This window comes from Notechis scutatus, chromosome 12, assembly GCF_049901735.1.
Source record: "Notechis scutatus isolate UNSWTSFEM ecotype Mainland chromosome 12, rNotScu1.2, whole genome shotgun sequence".
NCBI classification, from domain to species: Eukaryota; Metazoa; Chordata; class Lepidosauria; order Squamata; family Elapidae; genus Notechis; species Notechis scutatus.
The window spans coordinates 11,152,037-11,173,724 of NC_142020.1; the positions used below are offsets into that span (position 1 = coordinate 11,152,037).

Below are 21,688 nucleotides of genomic sequence, written 5' to 3' on the forward strand. Positions count from 1 at the left end.
GATGTGAATGATTGAATGATTGCATTCATTTGATTTTGACTTGTAATGACAGGTGGCGCATTAGGCGCAGTGACTTGATTTTGTGGAAATTTTGCAGTTTTTTATATGTATCGTATCTTGTGCTGACCCGGCCTGTCTGTCAAATTTTAAAAGTCAATGAGGCCCCCGAGCCAAAAAGTTTGCCCACCCCTGTGCTAGGGGAACCTTTACCTTTAAGCTGTTCAACTCCATATAGAACTCCATAGTCCTTGAAATGCTGTATGGCACAGAAATCTCTACGGAGATTGTGGGAGGCAGTTTTCAGAAACATCTCTGGAAAATCACCTTTTTTGTTCCACACAAATAGAATCACTGAGCAGAGGAGCTTCTGGTGGTTTTCACGTATAGATTATTGTTGACACAGCGACAAGGTTTGAAGAAACCCCAAAGACAGACGTGTCTTGAATTAATTATAAACAGAATATTCCTTCAGCACAGTCCCCAGAGACACAATCTCTCTCTCTCTCTCTCTCTCTTTCTCTCTCTCTCTCTCTCTCTCTCCAAAATGTGTTTTTTTGTAAGTTGAAGTGGCAACTTTTGAAAAGTTAAAAAAACAAACCAGGAAAAGCTTATAAAAAATATGGTGTTAATATTCTCACAATGTGATTCAAGACCTTGTGAGATTTTTAAGTCATCCTGCATGATACCAGGATAATCAACTTTCCACCAACATGGTGAGAGAAAATGTTAGGGATTCTGTAAACAATGAAATAGATATGCATGGTTTCACGCCAACACATTAATGCATTTTTCAAGAATCGAAAGCGTTTTTGGAAGAGGCTTCAAATTTCATGCAATCTACCCAACGCAGTTTTTCCGTGAAGGTTTGAACTTGAGCAACAAAGCAGAATATATTCTGCATTCTTCTCATCTAACAACAAAAACGACTTGTTTCTAGTGGGACTGGGGAGTTTCTGTGTGAGAAGGGAGAGCTGCTTGTCTCCAGAAGTTATGGGTGCTGCAAACAAAGGAGGTTTTGAAAAAAGAGATTGGACAACCATTTGTCTGCAATGGGAAAGAATCTCCTGCTTGAGAGAAAGTTGGACTAGAAGATTTCCAAGATCCCTTCCATTCTGTTATTCTGTTATTTCTAAAATGTCTCATTTTCTGTTCAGATTGCCGGAAAGCTGGCAGTGATGAGTACATTTAATAGATTCTGAAGGCCAACAGGACCACAAAAGGTCCACTTGTTCAAAATTCCTGCAGAACGGGAAAGAATAGACCGCAGCTGCTTCTTGGGAGCCAACATCTTCCTTCAATTTTTACTGCTGTTTCTGACAGCTGAGACTGATGGCTGTTAGAAGTTTTTCTTATTAAAACTCAAAGAAAAGACAGGAGCTGTATTTGTTCTTCTAAGAAATGAGGAGAAGACAGTCTCCGTAGGACTCCTCCTCCTCTTCCTCCTCCTGCTTTTTCTCCCCTCTCTCCTTGTTCTCTTCATCTTTCTGCTTCTCCTTCTCCCATTTATCCTCCTTCTCCCCTTCTCTTGTTCTCTTTTTCCTCCTCCTCCTCTTTCTCCTCCTGCTTTTTCTCCTCTTTCTCCTCCTCTTTCTCCTCCTCTTTCTGCTTCTCATTTCTCCTTCTCTTTCTCGTCCTTCTCTTTCTCCCTCCTCTGTCTCATTCTCCTCTTTTTCCTCCTCCCTCCTCCTTTCTTCTCTTCCTTTTTCCCTCCTTCTCCTTCTTCTACTCCTCTTCCTCCTCCTCCTCCTTCCTCCTCCTCTTCTTCTGTCATCTCCTCCTTCCTCCTTCTCCTTCTCCTCCTCCTCTTTCTTCTCCTCCTCCTCTTCCTCTTTCTCCTCCTCCTGTCATTTCTTCTTCCTCCTCCTCCTCCTTTCTCCTCCTCCTCTTTCTCCTTCTACTCTTCTGTCATCTCCTCCTCTCCCTTTCTCCTCCTCTCCCTCCTCCTCCTCCTCCTCCTCCTCCTCCTCCTCTTCCTCTTTCTCCTCCTCCTGTCATTTCTTCTTCCTCCTCCTCCTCTTTCTCCTTCTCCTCCTCTTCTGTCATCTCCTCCTCCCTTCCTCTCCTCCTCCTCCTCCTCCTCCTCCTCCTCCTCCTCCTCCTCCATCTTCATTAAAAGCTCATGACTGACAGCCTGTTTCTTCAGAATCTGCCAAACATTTGCAGCCAAATGTGTTCATGGCACAGAGTCAGGTCCTTGTTCTGAAAACAAGGAGTTCTTCATTGAGCATCACTATATTTAAGCGCAAGCAGCACATTGCTGCTCACATTCTCCTGTCAGCTTTGGGATATCTTTGGAGGTGAAATTCCCACCCGTCATTTGGTTGTTGACCAGGGTGAGTGGGGAGAAGCTTGGTTTTCCAGTTGAAGGTGAAAGGCAGGTGGAGGCATCTGCTCAGCTTTGGAAGATACATTGGTTTCACAGAAAGCAGGTTCTCCACTTGGCTTCGGATACTGCAAGCTAAGGTAGAACTTTCTGCGCCATCCATTCCCAAGTCAGATTTCATGGCTGGCATTTCAGTTCTCCTTCCTCTGAAACATTCAGAGCATGTGGGTATCTCAATCTCTCCTCTGACAGGTGAAATTGACCATGTGCTACAACTTTCACCCCATTCCACCTTCCCTCCCTGGGGGAAAAAGAAGGTAGAAACGATAGCCCATCACACGGGAATCTCAAGACCTCTTTCACCTGCATTCTCACCTTATTCCCTACAGCCCAACTTAAGTGTTGACTTTGGCCATCACCTTTCAGTAGAAGGATTAAAGAAGAAAGGGGGAAAAAAGGACAGATATGTGTTTTGGAGCATTGGATAGATGGCTTCCAAGGCTAACTCAAAGATGATTTTGCAAAAAGCAGGTGGATTGTGTTTTTTACCCAAGAAGATGGTCTTGCCTCTCGTCCAAGAAGCTTCATCAGTTCAATCCTTCCACCACCACCCACCGCCATTCAGCCAGAATTGATGAAGCTTCTTGGATGAGAAGTGAAACGTCTTCAAGGAAAAAACATCGTCCAGTCGCCTTTTGAAAAAGCATCTTTGACATAACCATGATCTGGATGACCGAGAATCTGGTTTCCCCGTTGACTTCACTTGTCAGAAGATCGCAAAAGGGAATCACATGATTCTGGGACACTGTGACGGTCATAAATCTGAGTCACTTGTCAGGTAGTACCTTACCTAACATCGGACACACTGTATAATAGGATAAATAATAGATGTAGAGATTAGGGTTGAATAATGAAAGAAGATCAACAAAATAAAAATAAATACAGAGATAGGGAAATATCATAGGTGATATTCAGAAGGTTCTGACCAGTTCTGGAGAACCAGTAGTGGAAATTTTGAGTAGTTTGGAGAACCAGCAAATCCCACTTCTGACTGGCCCCGCCAACCCCATCTATTCTCTGCCTCCCATTGAGTCCCAGCTGATCGGCTGGGTCTTCTTTGGTTGCCCTGCACAGGAGAACAGAGCTGGAAAGCAGGTTGGTGGGGTGGGGAGGGAAGGGGGATTTTGCAGTATCCTTCCCCTGCCACGCCCACCAAGCCCACCAAGCCATGACCACAGAACTGGTAATAAAAAATGTTGAATCCCAACCACTGGGAAAGAATAAACAATGTAAGAAATATTATTGAACTGTATGTGAATATAGTATGAAATGCACAAAATAAGAACTGTAATAGTGTACTATGGTAGAATTAAACAAATAGTAGTTATAATTCGGATGTATAACAACACAATGTAGTCAAAAGAGATTATGCTGTATGACGTGGTGGCTCAGTGGCTAAGACGCTGAGCTTTGTCGATCAGAAAGGTCAGCAGTTCGGCGGTTCGAATCCCTAGCGCCGCATAAAGGAATGAGTTCCAGTTAGTTCTGCCAACCTAGCAGCTCAAAAGCATGTTAAAGAATGCAAGTAGAAAAATAGGGATCACTTTGGTGGAAAGGGAATAAGCGTTACGTGCGCCTTCGGCGTTTTAGCCATGCCGGCCACAGGACCATGGAGACGTCTTCGGACAGCACTGGCTCTTCGGCTTTGTAACAGGGATGAGCACCACCCCCTAGAGCCAGAAACGACTACCATGTATGTGTGAGGGGAACCTTTACCTTAACCTTACCTGTATAACTTAACTACCTGTATAACGTATTTCAGAAGTTCTGGGTGATTCATCACTGGAAGTTTTTCAAGAAAAGACTGGACACCCACCTGTCTGAAAGGGTCTCCTGCTTGAGCAGGGGGTTGGACTAGATGACCTCCAAGGTCCCTTTCCAGCTCTATTCTGAATTGACTGAACCATGACCACTTGCAATTCTAAACGTATTTGCAACTGAGCGATTCAAAAGCACCTCGTTTGCCACCCCACGCCGAGATTACATTTTATTGGGGAAATCTATATTCATTTTCTTCCCTTTTTCCTTTTTTTTTAGTAAAATGCTACCAGCCGCGTTGTGGAGGTTTTCTTCCAGGAGTTTTCCCAGGGGATTATTTCTAACTGTGACTCTTTTTTTTTTTTTTCCCTTCCCCAAAATAACAGATGCCTCCAGGACTGCTGCGGTTCTCAAAACTAAATTTGACATCTTCGGCAGGGGAAAAAAAAAAGGAAGAAGTTTGGATAGCGTTTGCCAATTTTTCTTGTTCCGTCGTCCAGCCAGAGTTAAAATTATTCTTGGCTGGCGTGTTGATTCAACGTTTCTGAATTTAGAGACTGCGCTCTTAATATTCTCCCCGCCTCCCGTCCTCATAGTCCGCTGCCTGCCTGCTGTAAAAATTTGTTTGCAGGTTCCGTGGCAAGCCATTTTTGGCTAGGAGTGAATCCGCCTTCCTCGTTGATGGCACAAAAAAGTATTACGGCAACAAGGTTATCCGAGGCCTTGGCTAATAAAGTTACTCTGCAGTTTTAGCAAGCATTTATAATAATTAAAACCCCCATATTCTCTAAGAACTCATTTGCTGTAATAGTAATTCTGTTCCTCCTGCCGCCACCCGCCCCGCTTAAATATTCCCTGCTTTGCTGCCCACTTAACGGACTCTCTAAAGTTGTGGATAGCGTTTCCAATAACTTTAATGGGCTTTGGGTAAACTTTCTAATTAACCCTAAAGAAGAAAGATACACTGGGCTTATTTTATTGTAGTAAATGTTAGCCAGGGAAAAATTCTTTTAACGTCCCAGAGACCAATTTCTGTAGTGCTTTCGCTAATCTCACGGCGAGCCCTTTGCTGAACCTGCGCTTGATGGTTTAGCTCTTGCAATCGGTTACTTATGTGAAAACCGTGGACCGAGCTGGGCGATCCGGAAAACCAACTGATTGCCAGTAAGATGGACCTGAATGTGGGGGGACCCTTGATGCGTTCTGAGCTGCCTTGTTTTCTTGCAGACTTTTCACTGGGTAACATCAGCAGCCCTGATGATGCACGAGCTAGCACTGATGGTGTTACCTAGTTGGGTGATGAAACGTCTGCAAGAAAACAGCCAAGCTCGAGGGAGCACCTACGATCCCATAGTCCTCCTGGCTCTTCCTCTCCGCCAACCCGACTCCCCTCTAGCGTTGATGAGGGTATTTAGTTGGGTAATGAAAGGTCTGCAAGGAAACCAAGCTCAGAGAGTACTAGCCGTCAGCTATGATTCCAAAGCTGACACTAGCAGCCCCATAAACCTTCTTGTCCTCTTTTCCCACAAACCCCACTTCCTTTCTAGCATGATGTTACTTAGTTGGGGAATGAAACATCTGCAAGAAAACGGCCAAGTTCAGACAGCACCAAGGATCCCACAATCATCTTTCCTTCCTTCCTTCCTTCCTTCCTTCCTTCCTTCCTTCCTTCCTTCCTTCCTTCCTTCCTTCCTTCCTTCCTTCCTTCCTTCCTTCCTTCCTTCCTTCCTTCCTTCCTTCCCTTCCTCCTCCTCCTCTTCCTCCTCCTCCCTCCCCATCCTATCCCATTCCAGCACTGATGTTACCTACTTGGGTAATGAAACATCCGCAAGAAAACGGCCAAGCTCAAAGACCACCGAGGACCCCACAAGGCACCATTAAACTACTGAACACTGATGATGTTACCTAGTTGGGTAATGAAACATCTGCAAAAAAGCCACCGAGGTCAGAGAGCACCGAGGATCTTACAGTTCGACCCTGAGTTACAAATATTCTATTCTATAGAGTAGCTATCCGTCAGCTTGATTAAAGCAGTACCCGTCATACATTCGCTTACATATATTACAACACAATACAATTTTACACTAAGACTTACCAAAATTGCTGCTGCTTCATTTCTCTTAATGGCATCAATTAAAGGAGCCCGGCATGCAATTCCAAGACTACACAAAGCCTTCAGATTCTGCCCTCCACAACCCTTCCACAGTGGTTAAATTGCAACTCTCTCTCTTTTTTTTTTAATGAAACCAAAAGAGAAAATTATGAAATACCCGGGAGTGATCAAATTACCTATTTCATTAATTTAATATTAATGAAACGACTTGGGGAGCCACTGTATTAACTTCTTCATTAATTTCCATCTGAATGAAAATTAAATCACATCAAATTAAATTTAGATTTGGGTTCACTTGCTTTGGGGAGTATCCACACCAGTGTCACATGCTAAATTATTCCATCTTCTGAATAAGATGCTATTTGCAATGTGCTTAATTTCAATTTCTATCTCAAAATTCACAACGCGTTTGTTCCTGGGCAATGGCTAAATCAAGCTTCGATGAAGGAAAAGAGAGAAGGGGGGGGAAAGGGAGGGATAGAATCAAGATCACATGAAGTCCTAGTACTGCTTTACAAAGCCTTAGTAAGGCCACACCTAGAGTACTGCATCCAGTTTTGGTCACCACACTATAAAAAAGATGTTGAGACTCTAGAAAAAGTGCAGAGAAGAGCAACCAGGATGATTAGGGGGCTGGAGGCTAAAACATATGAAGAACAGTTGCAGGAACTGGGTATGTCTAGTCTAATGAAAAGAAGGACCAGGGGAGACATGAGAACAGCTTTCTAATATTTGAGGGGATGCCACAGAGAGGAAGAGGGGGTCAAGCTATTTTCCAAGGCAACTGAAGGCCAGACAAGGAACAATAGATGGAAACCAGAAATAAGGAGAAATTTTCTGACATGGAGAACAATCAACCGATGGAATAGAAGTTGCCTTCGGAAGTTGTGGGAGCTTCATCACTGGAGGCTTTCAAGAAGAGAGAGACCAAACTGCCATCTGCCAGAAAGGGTGTAGGGTCTCCCGTTTGGGGAGGGGGGGTTGGACTAGATGACCAAGGTCCCTTCCAACTCTGTTAATCTGTCATCTGTAAGTTTTATAGTCAACATGGGGTCTGTGGAGAAGAGAACAAGAAGGATTATGGGGCTGCTAGTGCTCTCTGAGCTTGGTTTCCTTGCAGACCTTTCATTACCTAACTAGGTGCCATCATCAGCGGTAGAAGGGAGTCGGGTTGGTGGAAAGGAAGAGCCAGAGGACTATGGGATTCATTCCCCAATGAAGAGGGTACGTTACCAAGTAGAGAATTTCTAATATTAGCAATTTAAAAATGCATCCGTAGCTGGGAAGGAGGAAAGAGAAACTGTGGGAAAGCTTATTTAGAAACACATAACATGGGTTATAAGCAGTGGCGGGATTCAAAAATTTTCACTACTGGTTCTGTGGATGTGGCTTGGTGGGTGTGGCAGAGGAAGGTTACTGCAAAATCCCCCTTCCCTCCCCACCCCACTAACCTGCTTTCCAGCTCCATTCTCCTGTGCAGGGCAACCAAAGAAGACCCAGCTGATCAGCTGGGACTCGGGAGACAGAGAATAGATGGGATTTGGTGGTTCTCCAAACTACTCAAAATTTCCACTACCGGTTCTGGAGAACCGGTGAGAACCGGCTGAATACCACCTCTGGTTATGAGCAATCATCACAGCAAGCTGGACTATCTAACTTTGACTAGGCCAAATTGTAAAAACAAGTATATATTTTTTTTGACGATTGCTGTGATCCCATTTTGCGACCTTCGGACATGCCAAGTCAATGTGAGGAAGACAGATTCACTTCACAACTGGGTGACTAATTTATCAGCTGCAGTGATGCACTTCAGGAAAGTGAATCATCAAGGAAGGCAGGGAAATGCTGCAAAACTGACTTTAACGAACGTCTCCCTTAGCAACAGCAACACTGGTTCTCTGTCGTGGTTGTATGTCGAGGACTCCCTGTCTCGCCGTTGTGTTAATACGAATGTCATTGTAAATCATAAAGGCTTCCAAATTGAATAGCTTCCCAATTGCAGCATTTTGGATAACGAGGTGGAAACCTTCAAGTAGGCTATAAACATTTAATTTTAATGCTCTCACCCAAAAGATCTTCTTTGTCCCATTAAATTCGACAGTTGAAGCTTTCTTTGGTGGCCAGGATTGATACAGTGAGTAAGTTTTCACTCTACTCTAAACAATCCCTCCGAATATTTTTGGAATCCAAATTCAACTCTCTGTCTTGATGATATTCCCACTGGTATAACTTCATCTGTCATGAACTAATAGAAATAGTGCCCCGAGCTTATTCATTTTGAAGGCTTACTGAGACGAGCGGAAGGAGCTGGCATTCTATCTTAAATCTTTAACTCTCTCCAATTATCTCTATCTGGTAAGGGGATACGGATAAGTCCTCGACTTATGGCCACAACGGAGCCCAAAACATCAGTTGCTAAAGGGAGACTGGTTAAGCGAGTTCTGGCCCCATCCCTGCATAGGACGCAGGGCCCTCGTCCGAGTCCTCCCCAGACTCCCGGACTGGGCCCCGTTCTTCCCCACTGTCCGATTCCACTGCCATCTACACAGGCTGCTGGCAAACCACAACAGACACAGCAACCGTCATAAATAAAAGTAATCGCCAAGTTTCCGAATTTTGATCACGTGACCAATATTGTAAGTGTGAAAAACAAAGGTCCTTTCTTGTGTACGGTTGTTACTTTGAAGGGTCACTAAATGAACAGTTGTAAATAGAGGACTACCTGTGTCAGGATTCCAGCAGTCGCTCTAATTAAATCGTGACTCTCGAGCCAAACTTCAAAAAACTTCAAAGGATTTATTAGAGGCGACCTACCGGCCCTGCCCTGTATGAAGCCAACTCTGGCATATGTAATTTACAGTCACCTGTGACCCTGTTTCCCCCCTCCCCGCTGGTTGTGTCATAAAACAGATTCTCCAACTGAGCACGTTCATGGGCTGGGTTTCATCATTCACGTTCTCCAACTAAATATATACGTGGGCAAAAGCTCTGGTAGTTTAGTTACAATCTTTTAAAGATAAAGAGTAGGAATGTACTTTCGCTTCCAAACTACTGCTCTGCTCTTCCAGATTTCCTTCCTCCCCCCTCCTTTTTTATGGCAACTACTAAAACAGGCATAGGAATGTTTTATGAGTGGACAACCTGTACACAATCCTGCACATCCTCCTGGCTGAAGAAGCTTTCCATAGGCAGGGCAACCAAAGTGTTCTGCTTTTAAACTTTTAGTTTAGTAGCTAATCAATAGCAATAGAAGAGGTGGCCATGTCTTGCCCTTGGAAATTTCCCCGGCCTTTACACACCTCACAAGACGTTGGAATCCCCCCCTCCCTATTTTTTAAATGGGCCTTGGACAACTAGCAATTTTATTTCAGAAACTCTGGGCAATGTGTCTTAGGGATTTTATGCCTTTTTTAATAGTTAGGGATTGATGGATTTTATTCTGCTTTTATTTCATTGTTTTGTACATTGTCTTTAGTGTTGGGAGAAGGTGGCATAAAAGTGGGGGGAAATAAAATAAAAATGACTTTGGTGATTTATTTTACACTGGTGAACAAACTTGTATGTAGTAACTCTGGGTAGTTTAAATTTCCTTCCTTCCTTCCTTCCATCCCTCCCTCCCTCCTTCCTTCCTTCCGTCCTTCCTTCCTTCCTCCCTCCCTTTCTTTCTCCATCCACTCCACCTTCCTTCCTTCCCTTCCTCCCTTCCTTTCTCCATCCCTTCCACCTTCCTTCCTTCCCTTCCTTCCTTCCCTTCCTCCCTTCCTTTCTCCATCCCTTCCACCTTCCTTCCTTCCCTTCCTTCCTTCCCTTCCTCCCTTCCTTTCTCCATCCCTTCCACCTCCCTTCCTTCCCTTCCTCCCTTTCTTTCTCCATCCCTTCCACCTTCCTTCCTTCCCTTCCTCCCTTCCTTTCTCCATCCCTTCCACCTTCCTTCCTTCCCTTCCTCCCTGCCTTTCTCCGTTCCTTCCTTTTTCCTCCCTCCCTCTCTTCCTCCATCCCTTCCACCTCCCTCTCTCCCTTTCTCTCCTTTCTCCGTCCCCTCGACCCTTCCTTCCTTTCTTCCTCCTTCCCTGCCTCCCTCCTAGATTCTTTGCTTCCTAGCTTGTTCTGCTCCACTCTACTCTGCTTTCCTTCCTTCCCTCCCTCCCTTCCTCCTTCCCTCCCTGTTGGATTGACCTCTGAATTAACTGACCGTTGCCCAGAGTGTCTATAACTTTGGAGTGTAGACATCTATCAACATCTGCAGAAGGAACAGAGAGCTGGCAATTCCACAGATGTTGCTAAGTTACCATTCCCCAATGTCTCCATATGGGCCATGCTGGCTGGCATTCCTGGGTGTGGTGGTTCAGCAACATCTGTAGGATCACACATTGTTCTTCCACTGCCTGCTTTTTGCTCTCCAATCCAGAAGTGCTCTGCATTGCAGCGATTTTATTCTACCCAACCTTTAATAATGCGCAAACAATTGCGGGCTGCCCATAAAGAAAGAAGCAATTTACACAGATATCTCCCGGCTTTAACGGCTTATAAATATTTTAGAAGGAGAAGCATGTTTTGTTTGCTAGATAGGTATAATCTAAAGTGGTGAAGAGAAAACACTGTATTGTCTCCTGTAACAAATTGATCAAATGTAAGGAGACTAAAGGCGTTTCATAAAATAATAGTGCACATCTAATTCGCAAAAAAGTTACTGAACGTGGAGTACGTTACCATCAGAAGAGAAAAACATTTTTGGGGGGAATCCTTTTTGATACCCTTCTGGAAATGAGAAAAGTAGCTTTTGACTAAATATCCAAGAAGCTAAGGAAGACAGAAAAATATATTAGATATTTTCCCAGATGCAGAGAAGACCATAAGGATGATGAGAGGCCTTGAGGCTAACCCAGATGATAAACAAAGAGGCTTTTTTAAAAAAAACCAACCCTTTGGACTTTCTCTGTTTTCCTACTCATCCATCTAAATAAAACTAAAGATCTTTCACTTCTCATCCATCTAATAAACAAAAGGATGAGGGCTGTTTTGATAGCAGTCTTCCAGTATCTCAGGGGCCGCCCCAGAGAAGAGGGAGTCAAGCTATTCTCCGAAGCACCTGAGGGCAGGACAAGAAGCAACGGGTGGAAACTCATCGAGGAGAGAAGCAACCCGGAACTGAGGAGAAATTTAATTGGGACAACAATTTTATCAGTGGAAACTTGTCTCCAGGAGTTGTGGATGCTCCAACAGTGGAGGTCTTCAAGAAGAGTTTGGACGACGATTTGTTTGAAATGGTCGAAGGTCTCCTGCCTCAGCAGGGACTAGAAGACTTCCAAGGTCCCTTCCAACTCTGTTATTTTGTATTCTGAATGGGAGAGGACACACTGAAGAGAAAAGGTCTAGAACCGTGATGGCGAACCTATGGCACGCGAGCCCGTTAAACTTACCTGCACTGCGCATGGGAGCACCTCCCAGCTGATTTTCAGCCCGTTTGAGGCCATTTTTGCCCTCCCAGAGGCTGAGGAAAGCCTCTGCAGCCTCGGGAGGCCGAAAAACAGGCCTTCCAGAAATACCGGAAGTGCCCAAATGGGCCCTTTTTCAGCCTCCCGAGGCTGCAGAGGCTTTCCTCAAGCCCCCGGGAGGGCAAAAACAGCCTCCCCTGGGTTCCAGATGCCTTCCGTAGGCTGAAAACAGGCACTTCCGGTATTTCTGAAATGCCCATTTTTCAGCCTCCCGAGGCTGCAGAGGCTTCCCTCAAGCCTCCGGGAGGGCGAAAATGGCGTCAAATGGGGAAAAAAAATCAGCTGGGAGGCGCGCGCATGCGCAGTGCAGGTGTTCCGTCTCATGCACGGGGGGGGGCAGGGCGCATTGCATTGTGGGTGCCAGCATGCGCGCACTTTTGGCCCACCACAACAAAAAGGTTCGCCATCCCTGGTCTAGAAGAACAAGTCTGCAGAACGCAGCGGCACCCACCATGTTTAACGCAAGAAAATAGGATTGGAAGACTTCCAACATTCCCTTCCAGCTCTGTTATTCTGTCAGTCTCTTGGCTGTGCTCTCCAACCTTCTTGCGAACCTTGGAGCCATGACTCCAAAACTTTCCTTACCTGCCTTCTCAGATCCTTCTAGAATGATGCTTCAGCTAAAACCCCTCGGGTTCAAAGAGCTGATCTGACTACTTTCTCAGCATTTCGACCTCTGGCTCTGGAACTGCTTTGGAATTTGCTTTTTGGTTGCTAGTGAGACCCGAGGCTGTTTAAAGACCAGGCAATTAACTTCTCATGAATGTTAATGGATAGGTTTGGGCCACGGGTTGAGCTTTTTCGGCAAGTGTGAGTGGAGCCCTTATTAAAGAACAGATTCAGCCAATAGCTGCGGGGGCCTTCAGGGCAGGGAGAACAGCCTCAAAATCTGAGCCGCCTGTGGAAAAGCTTCTCCCAATTTGCTGCCAAATCGGGTGGATGTAATGGAAGAAGAAGAAAAATGGCAAGGTATATAAAAACACACCGAGCGCGTTGCGCAAACCTGGCCATTAGAACGAAGCATAATGTGTGTTTGGTTTGTTTCTGGACAGTGCATTCTGCAAAATGAGCAGGGGCGCCTGCTAACCGTAATTCATGGTTTATGTGTTGCACGAACTCCAGCGTACAGAATCAAAAAAAGCTTCCTAATGACTCCTTTCCACCTTGTTGCTTCAGATTACCTTAAAATCGCTATCAGGGGAAGAAAGTGGGAAGGGGAAGGGAAGAAAAAGAGAGAGGGAAGGGATGAGGAAGGGAAGGGGCGAGGAAGGGAAGGGGAAGAGATGAGGAAGGGAAGGAAAAGGAAGGGGAGGGAAGGAAAGGGACGAGGAAGGGAAGGGAAGGGGAGGAGAGGGGAGGGGAGGGGAGGGGGAGGAGGGAGAGGAAAGGAAAGGGAAGGGAAGGGAAGGGAAGGGAAGGAAAGGAAAGGGAAGGGAAGGGAAGGGGAGGAAAAGGAAGGGGAGGGAAGGAAAGGGATGAGGAAGGGAAGGGGAGGGGAGGGAAGGGGAGGGGAGGAGAGGAGAGAAAAGGGAAGGGGAAGGAAAAGAAAGGAAGGGAAAGGAAGGGAAGGGAAGGAGAAGAGAGGAGAAAGGGAAGGGATAAGGAAAGGAAGGAAGAGAAAGGAAAGGAAAGGAAGGAAGGGAAGGGAAGGGAAGGGAAGGGAAGGAAAAGGAAGGGGAGGGAAGGAAAGGGATGAGGAAGGGAAGGGGAGGGAAGGGGAGGAGAGGAGAGGAGAGGGAAGGGAAGGGGAGGGAAGGGGAAGGAAAAGAAAGGAAGGGAAGGGAAAGGAAGAGGAAAGGAAGTCTGGGTTGGCTATACTGTCCAAAGGTTTAATAATAATTTAATGCACAACTGAAAATGATTAACAGGTTAAATCAATACAAGGAAATTAATGCAGTATCCTTCCTCCTAAAGCTTTTGTGGAATAATCCCTAGAAGGGAATATATAAAGAAAAAAAAAGTCCTTGAAGAAATGACAGGCCAAAACATTTTAGAGCCCTTTCTTAGTGAGCTTGCCAGGCATTCAAATCCCCCCAATGAGTCTTCTCTTGCCGTACCCCATCTTTGGACTTCACTGACAAACTAAGAAGGTGTGTTGTCAAGTACAGTGTATCTCAACCTTAGTAATTTTTAAGAAGAGCAGACTTTAACTCCCAGAATTCCCCAGCTACACACGACAACTCTGGGTTACAAACCTTGCATCAATACCGAGAAACAGACTGGGATCCAGAGACGTTAATGGTTACTTATGATCTTCTCCCCCGGTGAGAGACAAAATCCTAGCCAATATTGGGAAGGGCGTGAAGTGTGTTGATCTAAGTGGAAACCGTTGGTCAGAGAAAGCTGACATAAAAAAAACAAATAATCCATGTCATTGTCCAGGTTGCAATGAGGAGGGGTGCGGTGGTGGCCTAGAGGTGGAGCTCTCGCCTCAAAATCAGGGGGCTGTGAGTTCGATCCTAGGCAGAGACAGATATTTCTCTCTCCAGGCACAATGAGAATATATCTGCCGAACAAAACTCTGCATTGGCAACAGGAAGGGCATCCGGCCAGTAAACACCCTGCTAGCTCCATTCAGTTGACCAGACTCCACCTTGCAAGGGATTATGGGGGTTCTTAAACCATGATGATGAGCAGGTTGATGAGCAGGTTGCAATGACAAGCCCAGAATATCAAAAGCATGATAAGCCTGAGTTAAAAGCTGTCATATTTTTCAGTTAAGATTCTTTCAGGCTGAAGAAACAAAAAAGAAACACGCTGAGATTTAAAAGAGAACTGGCAAATTGGTATTTTCCACAAAAAATCAGGACGTAAGATATCGAGAGCCAGCTCATTAAAAAAAACAAAAAACACCCAGCTTCAAACATTCGGATATTTGTATTTTGCTCTGCTTTAAAATGAAAACTCATATGTGAACATCTTGAAGATTATGGAAGTTCCTTTGCCAGAAAACACCAGCTGACGGGGTGCTAAGAAATGCATCTTGAAACACGCTTCCCTGTCCTTTCTGCGGGAGTTAAACTTCTGTTTCTAGAGGCTGCCTTCAAAAACAGAAGCCTTCTCCATTCTTCAGCCAAATGGTTTTGCCTGCTCTTAATGTGCTACCTGGAACAAAGCGTTCCAATTAAACAGGGGAAGAGGTGAGGATTTTCACCTTGCTGTAACTTATTCCAAGTGACTGTCCGTTAGATTTATGGTTCACCTTTCCTCCCAGTAACCTGTGGTAGCCTGGCTGGCTTAAAACCATTAATCACTTGGAAGATACAAAAAAACAACAACACAAATTTATTAAGCATGCAAATAGCTACAGTCTGCAGGTAATCAATTGTCGAACGACAGTAATTGGGACCAGAATTTTCCATCGTTAAGCAATGCGGTCATAGCAACAATAATCCCTGCCATCTATTTTGCCATCGTTGAGGGAATACCGTAGTGAGGGAACTTCCCAGCTTCTCATATCCAAAGCTAGTCATGTTGTGGTTCGCCGGCAGCCTGTGCAGACGGCAGCGGAATCGGACAGTGGGGAAGAACGGGAACCAGTCTGGAAGTCTGGGGAGGACTCAGATGAGAGTCCTGCAACCGATGCAGAGATGGGACCAGGACCATCTGGGAGTGGGGTGATGCCTCTGGAGCCTTCGGAGTCTGGCAGCAGCGAGGCAGAGGACCCAGGGGAGCCTGTTCCCGGTGCGCGTATGCGCAGAGCTGCTAGAAGGCGAAAGCAGCTGAAGCAGAAGGGGCGACTCAGGAGTAAGGCTGGGAGGTGATTGCCCCTCCCCTAAGGGATAAAGAGAATGCAAAGGTAGACGAACTTTTGCAGGAAGCAAAGTCATTTGTTCTGTTCAGATTAATCCTTGAAGCTCTGTGCGGACTTTGGACTTCGGTTGGTTTTTTTACAGTTAATTTAGCACCTGAGTTGTTGGCAGCAATTCAAAGGAGATAAAGGTGGGTGCTTATCTTGAGGGACTGTTTGGGACTCATTACCGGCTGGGAATAAAAATAAAAATAGTCCATGGAATAAAAATAATTCCCAGCGTTGAAATAAAACAAGAGTTGTTTTAACTAAGCATTTAACTCTCTACCAGCTTGTAGAGAAGGCATCAAATCATAAGATGCAGTCCTGGGATGTTTCCTTAATGCCCCACAGTGATTCACTTAACATTTGAAGGGCAAAGAAGAACATAAGCCTCCCTGAAACGACACGACGTTTTGCTTGGCAACACAACACTTAGTGACCGAGTTACCAGTTTCAATTGTGGTCGCTAGGTGAGGATGACTTCTACAATCCAAGATGGGAGGTACAAACTTTCCATTTCACAGTGTCCATGGAAAAAGAGGATGTTCCCCCATTCCTGAAGTTGTGGGATTGTTTCCAACACCGTTCCTCCAAACGGAGAGCTCCTTTTCCCCCCTCTCTTACAATTCTATTCATCGCTAAAAGACCTATTTACTGCTATCAACGCAATCCAATCGCACTTCAAATGAAGTAGCGCCATTGTCATTGTTTTTAAGCCCCCTTCTCTCTCTCAAAACACATTTAAACCTTTTTGTGCTGGATGAAGGATGCCTCTTAAATCACACTCCAAGTTGTGACAGCCTCACAGAAGTCCTCCTCAAAGGTGGTTTCTTTTTTTTCCCCACTTCATAAATTAAGGAAGGAAGTAAAATACCACTCAACCGCCCATTAAAAACAATCAATCTTTTTCGAGAGATACTCACACGAAAAAGGGCATCAGTTGGATGAGAGTCTCTTTTTTGGGGTTGGCGATAAATTCTGGCAGAGCCTGGATGACTTTGTTCATCACGTTTCTTAAGTAGCTTTGCAACTGCTTCCGACGTTCCTCCACGAACTTTGCATCCTAAGGGAAGGGAGGAGAGAAGCCTGAATTCACCCGGCTTGGCAAGTTAAAATCATTAACGCTAACATGCGCGTCCAGGTACAAGCCAAAAAAGGCTCCCCTGGAGACAGAAGTGGCAATCACAGGGCCCCAGGCAGCCTACAGAAATCCAGATGTTCTGAATGGCAACTACCGATATCCCTCCTTACTGGCCACTGAGAGTTGTCATTCAACAACAGCTAGAGCAGGGGTGTCAAACTCAATTTCATTGAGGGCCGCATCAGGGTTGTGTTTGACCTCAAGGAGCATGGCTAGCTCGATGTCACTCGTGTCGGGGGCAACTGTGCTGGCCAAGTACTAAGGCAGAACTTCCCTCAGACCCTCCTTCCCTCTCATTATAATCTTCCTTCCTTCCTTCCTTCCTTCCTTCCTTCCTTCCTTTTCCTTCCCTCTTCCTCTCCTTTCTTCTTCCTTCTCTTCTTTCTTTCTTTTTCCTCCATTGCTCTCTTCCCATCTTTCCTTCTTTCTCTTTGTCTTCCCTCTTTCCCTTTCTCCTTTCCTGTCCCTTCTTCCATGCTCCAATGCAAAAGGGGGAACATTTCTCCTTTCGTTTTGTTTTTATAATCTCCTTCCTTCCTTCCTTCCTTCCTTCCTTCCTTCCTTCCTTCCTTCCTTCCTTCCTTCCTTCCTTCCTTCCTTCCTTCCTTTCCTTCCTTCCTTCCTTCCTTCCTTTTCTTCCTTTTCCTTCCCTCTTCCTCTCCTTTCTTCTTCCTTCTCTTCTTTCTTTCTTTTTCCTCCATTGCTCTCTTCCCATCTTCCCTTCTTTCTCTTTGTCTTCCCTCTTTCCCTTTCTCCTTTCCTGTCCCTTCTTCCATGCTCCAGTGCAAAAGGGGAAGAAACATTTCTCCTTTCGTTTTGTTTCTATAATCTCCTTCCTTCCTTCCTTCCTTCCTTCCTTCCTTCCTTCCTTCCTTCCTTCCTTCCTTCCTTCCTTCCTTTTCCTTCCCTTTTCCTCTCCTTTCTTCTTCCTTCTCTTCTTTCTTTCTTTTTCCTCCATTGCTCTCTTCCCATCTTTCCTTCTTTCTCTTTGTCTTCCTTCTTTCCCTTTCTCCTTTCCTGTCCCTTCTTCCATGCTCCAATGCAAAAGGGGGAACATTTCTCCTTTCGTTTTGTTTTTATAATCTCCTTCCTTCCTTCCTTCCTTCCTTCCTTCCTTCCTTCCTTCCTTCCTTCCTTCCTTCCTTCCTTTTCCTTCCCTCTTCCTTTTCCTTTCTTCTTCCTTCCCCTCTTTCCTTCCTTTTCCTTCCTTGCTCTCTTCCCATCTTTTTCTTTGTCTTTCCTCTTTCCCTTTCTCCTTTCCTGTCCCTTCTTCCATGCTCCAATGCAAAAGGGGAAGAAACATTTCTTCTTTCATTTTGTTTTTATAATTTCCTTCCTTCCTTCCTTCCTTCCTTCCTTCCTTCCTTCCTTCCTTCCTTCCTTCCTTCCTTCCTTCCTTCCTTCCTTCCTTCCTTCCTTTTCCTTCCCTCTTCCTTTTCCTTTCTTCTTCCTTCCCCTCTTTCCTTCCTTTTCCTTCCTTGCTCTCTTCCCATCTTTTTCTTTGTCTTTCCTCTTTCCCTTTCTCCTTTCCTGTCCCTTCTTCCATGCTCCAATGCAAAAGGGGAAGAAACATTTCTTCTTTCATTTTGTTTTTTAGTTTGTTTGGCTAGCCCCTCTGCCAGCGAAGATGGAGTGCTGGGGGGGAGGGCTCCGTTTTCGCTGGCAGAGGCACCATGCCAGTGGTGGGATACAATTTTTTTTTTCTACCGGTTCTGTGGGCGTGGCTTGGTGGGCGTGGCAGGGGAAGGAGGATACTGTCAAATCACCAGGCAGAGGTGATATTTGCCAGTTCTCTGAACTACTCAAAATTTCCACTACTGGTTCTCCAGAACTGGTCAGAACCTGCTGAATACCCACCTCTGACCAGATCATCAAAACTGTGAATCTGAGCTTGGAATCTGAGCCTCTTTTCCAGGTCAGTCATCATTTCAAACAGTAGCTAAGCAATCAGTTGTAAGACTACCTATTACAACCACTGATAGGAGGAAAGGTGGCACAGCGAGTTAACAGAAACTCTGTTGGTTTGGAAAAGTTTCTCCTAGAAACAGCCCCTGTCCTTACCTTTCAAAATCAATTTCGCTCCAAACTTTATTTAAAAACAAAAAAAAACACCACAGTGAACCGCGCTATCCAGCCGTGGGCTACGCTTACATTGGCACAAACTGGGGCACCGCCATGAATACGAGCCTCTTCCAATTTAGTTCTTCGGTTCCTCTGCTTCACAGCGTATCAGAAGCAAGAAATCTCTGGAAAGAAGCCCAAGGATGGAGAAAGTGCTGGTAGACCAGCTTAAGGAAAGGTTGTTTTTTTAAAAAATAATTTGCAGAACTGACTCTACGTTTCCGACGGATTTCTGCTGGCAGTTGCACAGATGACTTTGGAGAAGTTAGCCGGAGGCAATGATGGTTATATAAACAAAGGCATGCTTTAAAACCTGGGTAAAAACCAAAAGCCCGAGGATAAAACTCACACCGGCTCCTCCCAAATTGATTATGGCAGTGTTCCTCCATCTCAGCAATTTTTAAGACCTGTGGACTTCAACTCCCAGAATTCCCCAGCTACTGAACCTAATTTTAATCTGCATTCGGAAATGCATTATTCGTGTTCTGTGCTAAAATTTGGAGGGTGGGGGTTGAAAGAAGACTTCTGGACAGGTCAAAAGGGAGAACTGGTTTCAGGAAGCGAGAGACTGCTAATTCCTTTCAACAGACGGATGTCACTGCAGATTTAGTATGACATGCAAAACTGAAAACTGGCATAGGGGACGTTAAAGATTTATAGGAATTTTGCATGAAGATACGAAGAGTCTGACTCAAACTGGCATGTTTCCTTTTCCCTCCGTATAATATCCAAGAATAAGGATGGGCCATTATAGTAGTCCTTAATTTTTTATAGTTACCTCTAGGAAAAACTTCTTCAGAACTATTTAAAATGGAAGTAGACTTAACTCCACAATGCAACAGTTGGCCATCCCAACTCAATCCACACTGGGCCATCCCAACTAAAAATTAACATTATTCTACAACAATGGAGCCAAGAACTTTGGTTGCAAGTCGTTGTAATCACACGTCAAGGCACTACATGACCAGATTCCATTTTACGACCATTTTTACAATGGAAAGGATACTTCAAATTCTCCACTCCCTCTCCACCCCGCTAGCCTGCTTTCCAGCTCCATTCTCCTGGGCAGGGCAACCAAAGAAGATCCAGCCAATCAGCTGGGACTCAATGGGAGGCGGAGAATAGATGGGGGCGGGGCCAGTCAGAGGTGGGATTGGCCGGTTCTCCGAACGACTCAGAACTTCTGCTACCGGTTCTCCAGAACTGGTCAGAACCTGCTGAATAATACCTCTGAGTCCACATTCTGGACAGAGAGGACCGCTGGCTTGAAAGAGGGATCAAGGAGGCCATCTATGTTAAAATTCAACAGCCTCCCCTCCACCGAGGGGGAGAGATACAATACCCTCTATTTCTCCTGTTTACAATACTTTCAGCAGTTCCAAGAAGGCTCCACACCCATTTGCACTACTCAGGTGACCCTGAGGGCACAGGTGAACCTCCAAGTGGCCTCAATGACTCTCAAAAAGAATGCAAATGACCAGCTGTCTGCAAGGAGTATAAATCCTTCCATTCCCCACCATCCAGTCAGAACTGAAGAAGTTTCTTGGATGAGAAGCGAAACGTCTTCAAGTAAAGAAAGTCCAGTTGCCTCTTGGGGAAACAACAAACAACCTTTAGGACAACCAGTCTTAAGCCGAGGACTGTAGGTTTGAGTCCCCACATGGGTGTAAATATATAAACTGCGACACACACAGACACAACAATCTGCCTCATATCTTAAGTACATATTTCAATAGCAACAGAAACAACGTCTAAAAGTACGAAGCAACCAATCATTAATTGCTCCAAAGAGGCCAATAAGGATTGGTAGACAATATTGTTCAAACGTGCGTAGGTTTTTCTTATTGTCAGCTTAAAAACTCCCCAGGGAGATCTGGATGCTCAACGAACAGGAAACCTTTATAGGCCCATTTAATGATCTTGTGAGAAATCGCTATTTGGGGAGCTTTAAGTACATTGATCAAAATATTAACAGGAAACGTGACAGAGCGGATTCCGTTTTGGAAAGCAACGGCTTCGGTTTGTACAATACAGATAGCCCTTGACTTACGTTAAAACGTTTGTTTAACGACAGTGGGAAGTTAGGACGGTGCTAAAAAGAATGAAATGTTTATGGGAAATATTAAAAAGGCAGAATATTATATTTCCCTAAAGGGGGAAACATGCTCTTGGAGACAGAAAGCAGGCCCCCACCTTTCTTAATAGCCCTCAGCAGATGCCAGCACTTAAGAGATAAAGATATGGATAGGTCTACTCATAAGCAAATACCCAAGAGCCAACAAAGGTAGGATGAGCCCTCAGCCACAATAGGAATTACCCAAAGCCTCTTCATTGCATCATCTCAGAGAGTCCAAACTTCGATGAAACTTAGCTCAGACAACCTACAGAGCCAGCTATGATCCCTACAACAGCCAATAGAACACATGTTCTTGCACAGGAACAGGAAGCTCAAGGGCAAAGTCCAAGAGAAGGCATTAACACCCCACATGCACTCAACTCCATGTGGTCAGCTGCCCAGAACCATGTGCTTGGTGGTTGCGCTTCATCATTAAACTATTTTTCCAAGCAGCCTCCATGTTTCCAGTGTCTTTCTCCTGACTTGGAACTGAATCAGATGGATATTTCTTCCAACAGCTGCAATACAGGTAATCCTCAACACATTAAACATTTGTTTAATGACGGTGGGAAGTTAAGACAGTGCTAAAAAAAAAGTGACTTACAACCGGTCCTCGCGCTTATGACTGTCACAAAGTTCTCATGGTCAAAATTTGGCATGTTTTTACCATGGCTGTGGTATCCCAGAGTCACCATTTGCAACCTTCCCAACAGGCTTCCAACAGGGGGGTGGGGGAGACTGGATTTGCTTAACAACCACATGATTCAC

General features: G+C 45.0%; 1 protein-coding gene across 5 annotated transcripts in view; it reads right to left on the minus strand.

The window, feature by feature from the left end:
- Nucleotides 1-21,688, minus strand: part of SNX29 (sorting nexin 29) — a 198,504-nt gene that overhangs the window by 66,812 nt on the left and 110,004 nt on the right. For 2 of the 5 annotated variants that reach the window (XM_087973364.1, XM_087973367.1), the window contains exon 20: nucleotides 16,466-16,605. The exons of 1 other annotated variant lie outside the window; for it this stretch is intronic. In XM_087973364.1, coding sequence (XP_087829490.1) covers nucleotides 16,466-16,605 — 140 coding nt within the window. Of the gene's footprint in view, nucleotides 1-14,322; nucleotides 14,483-15,711; nucleotides 15,734-16,465; nucleotides 16,606-21,688 lie in introns of those variants that run through there. 2 more of the 5 variants (XM_087973363.1, XM_087973365.1) reach the window with 2 other exon arrangements.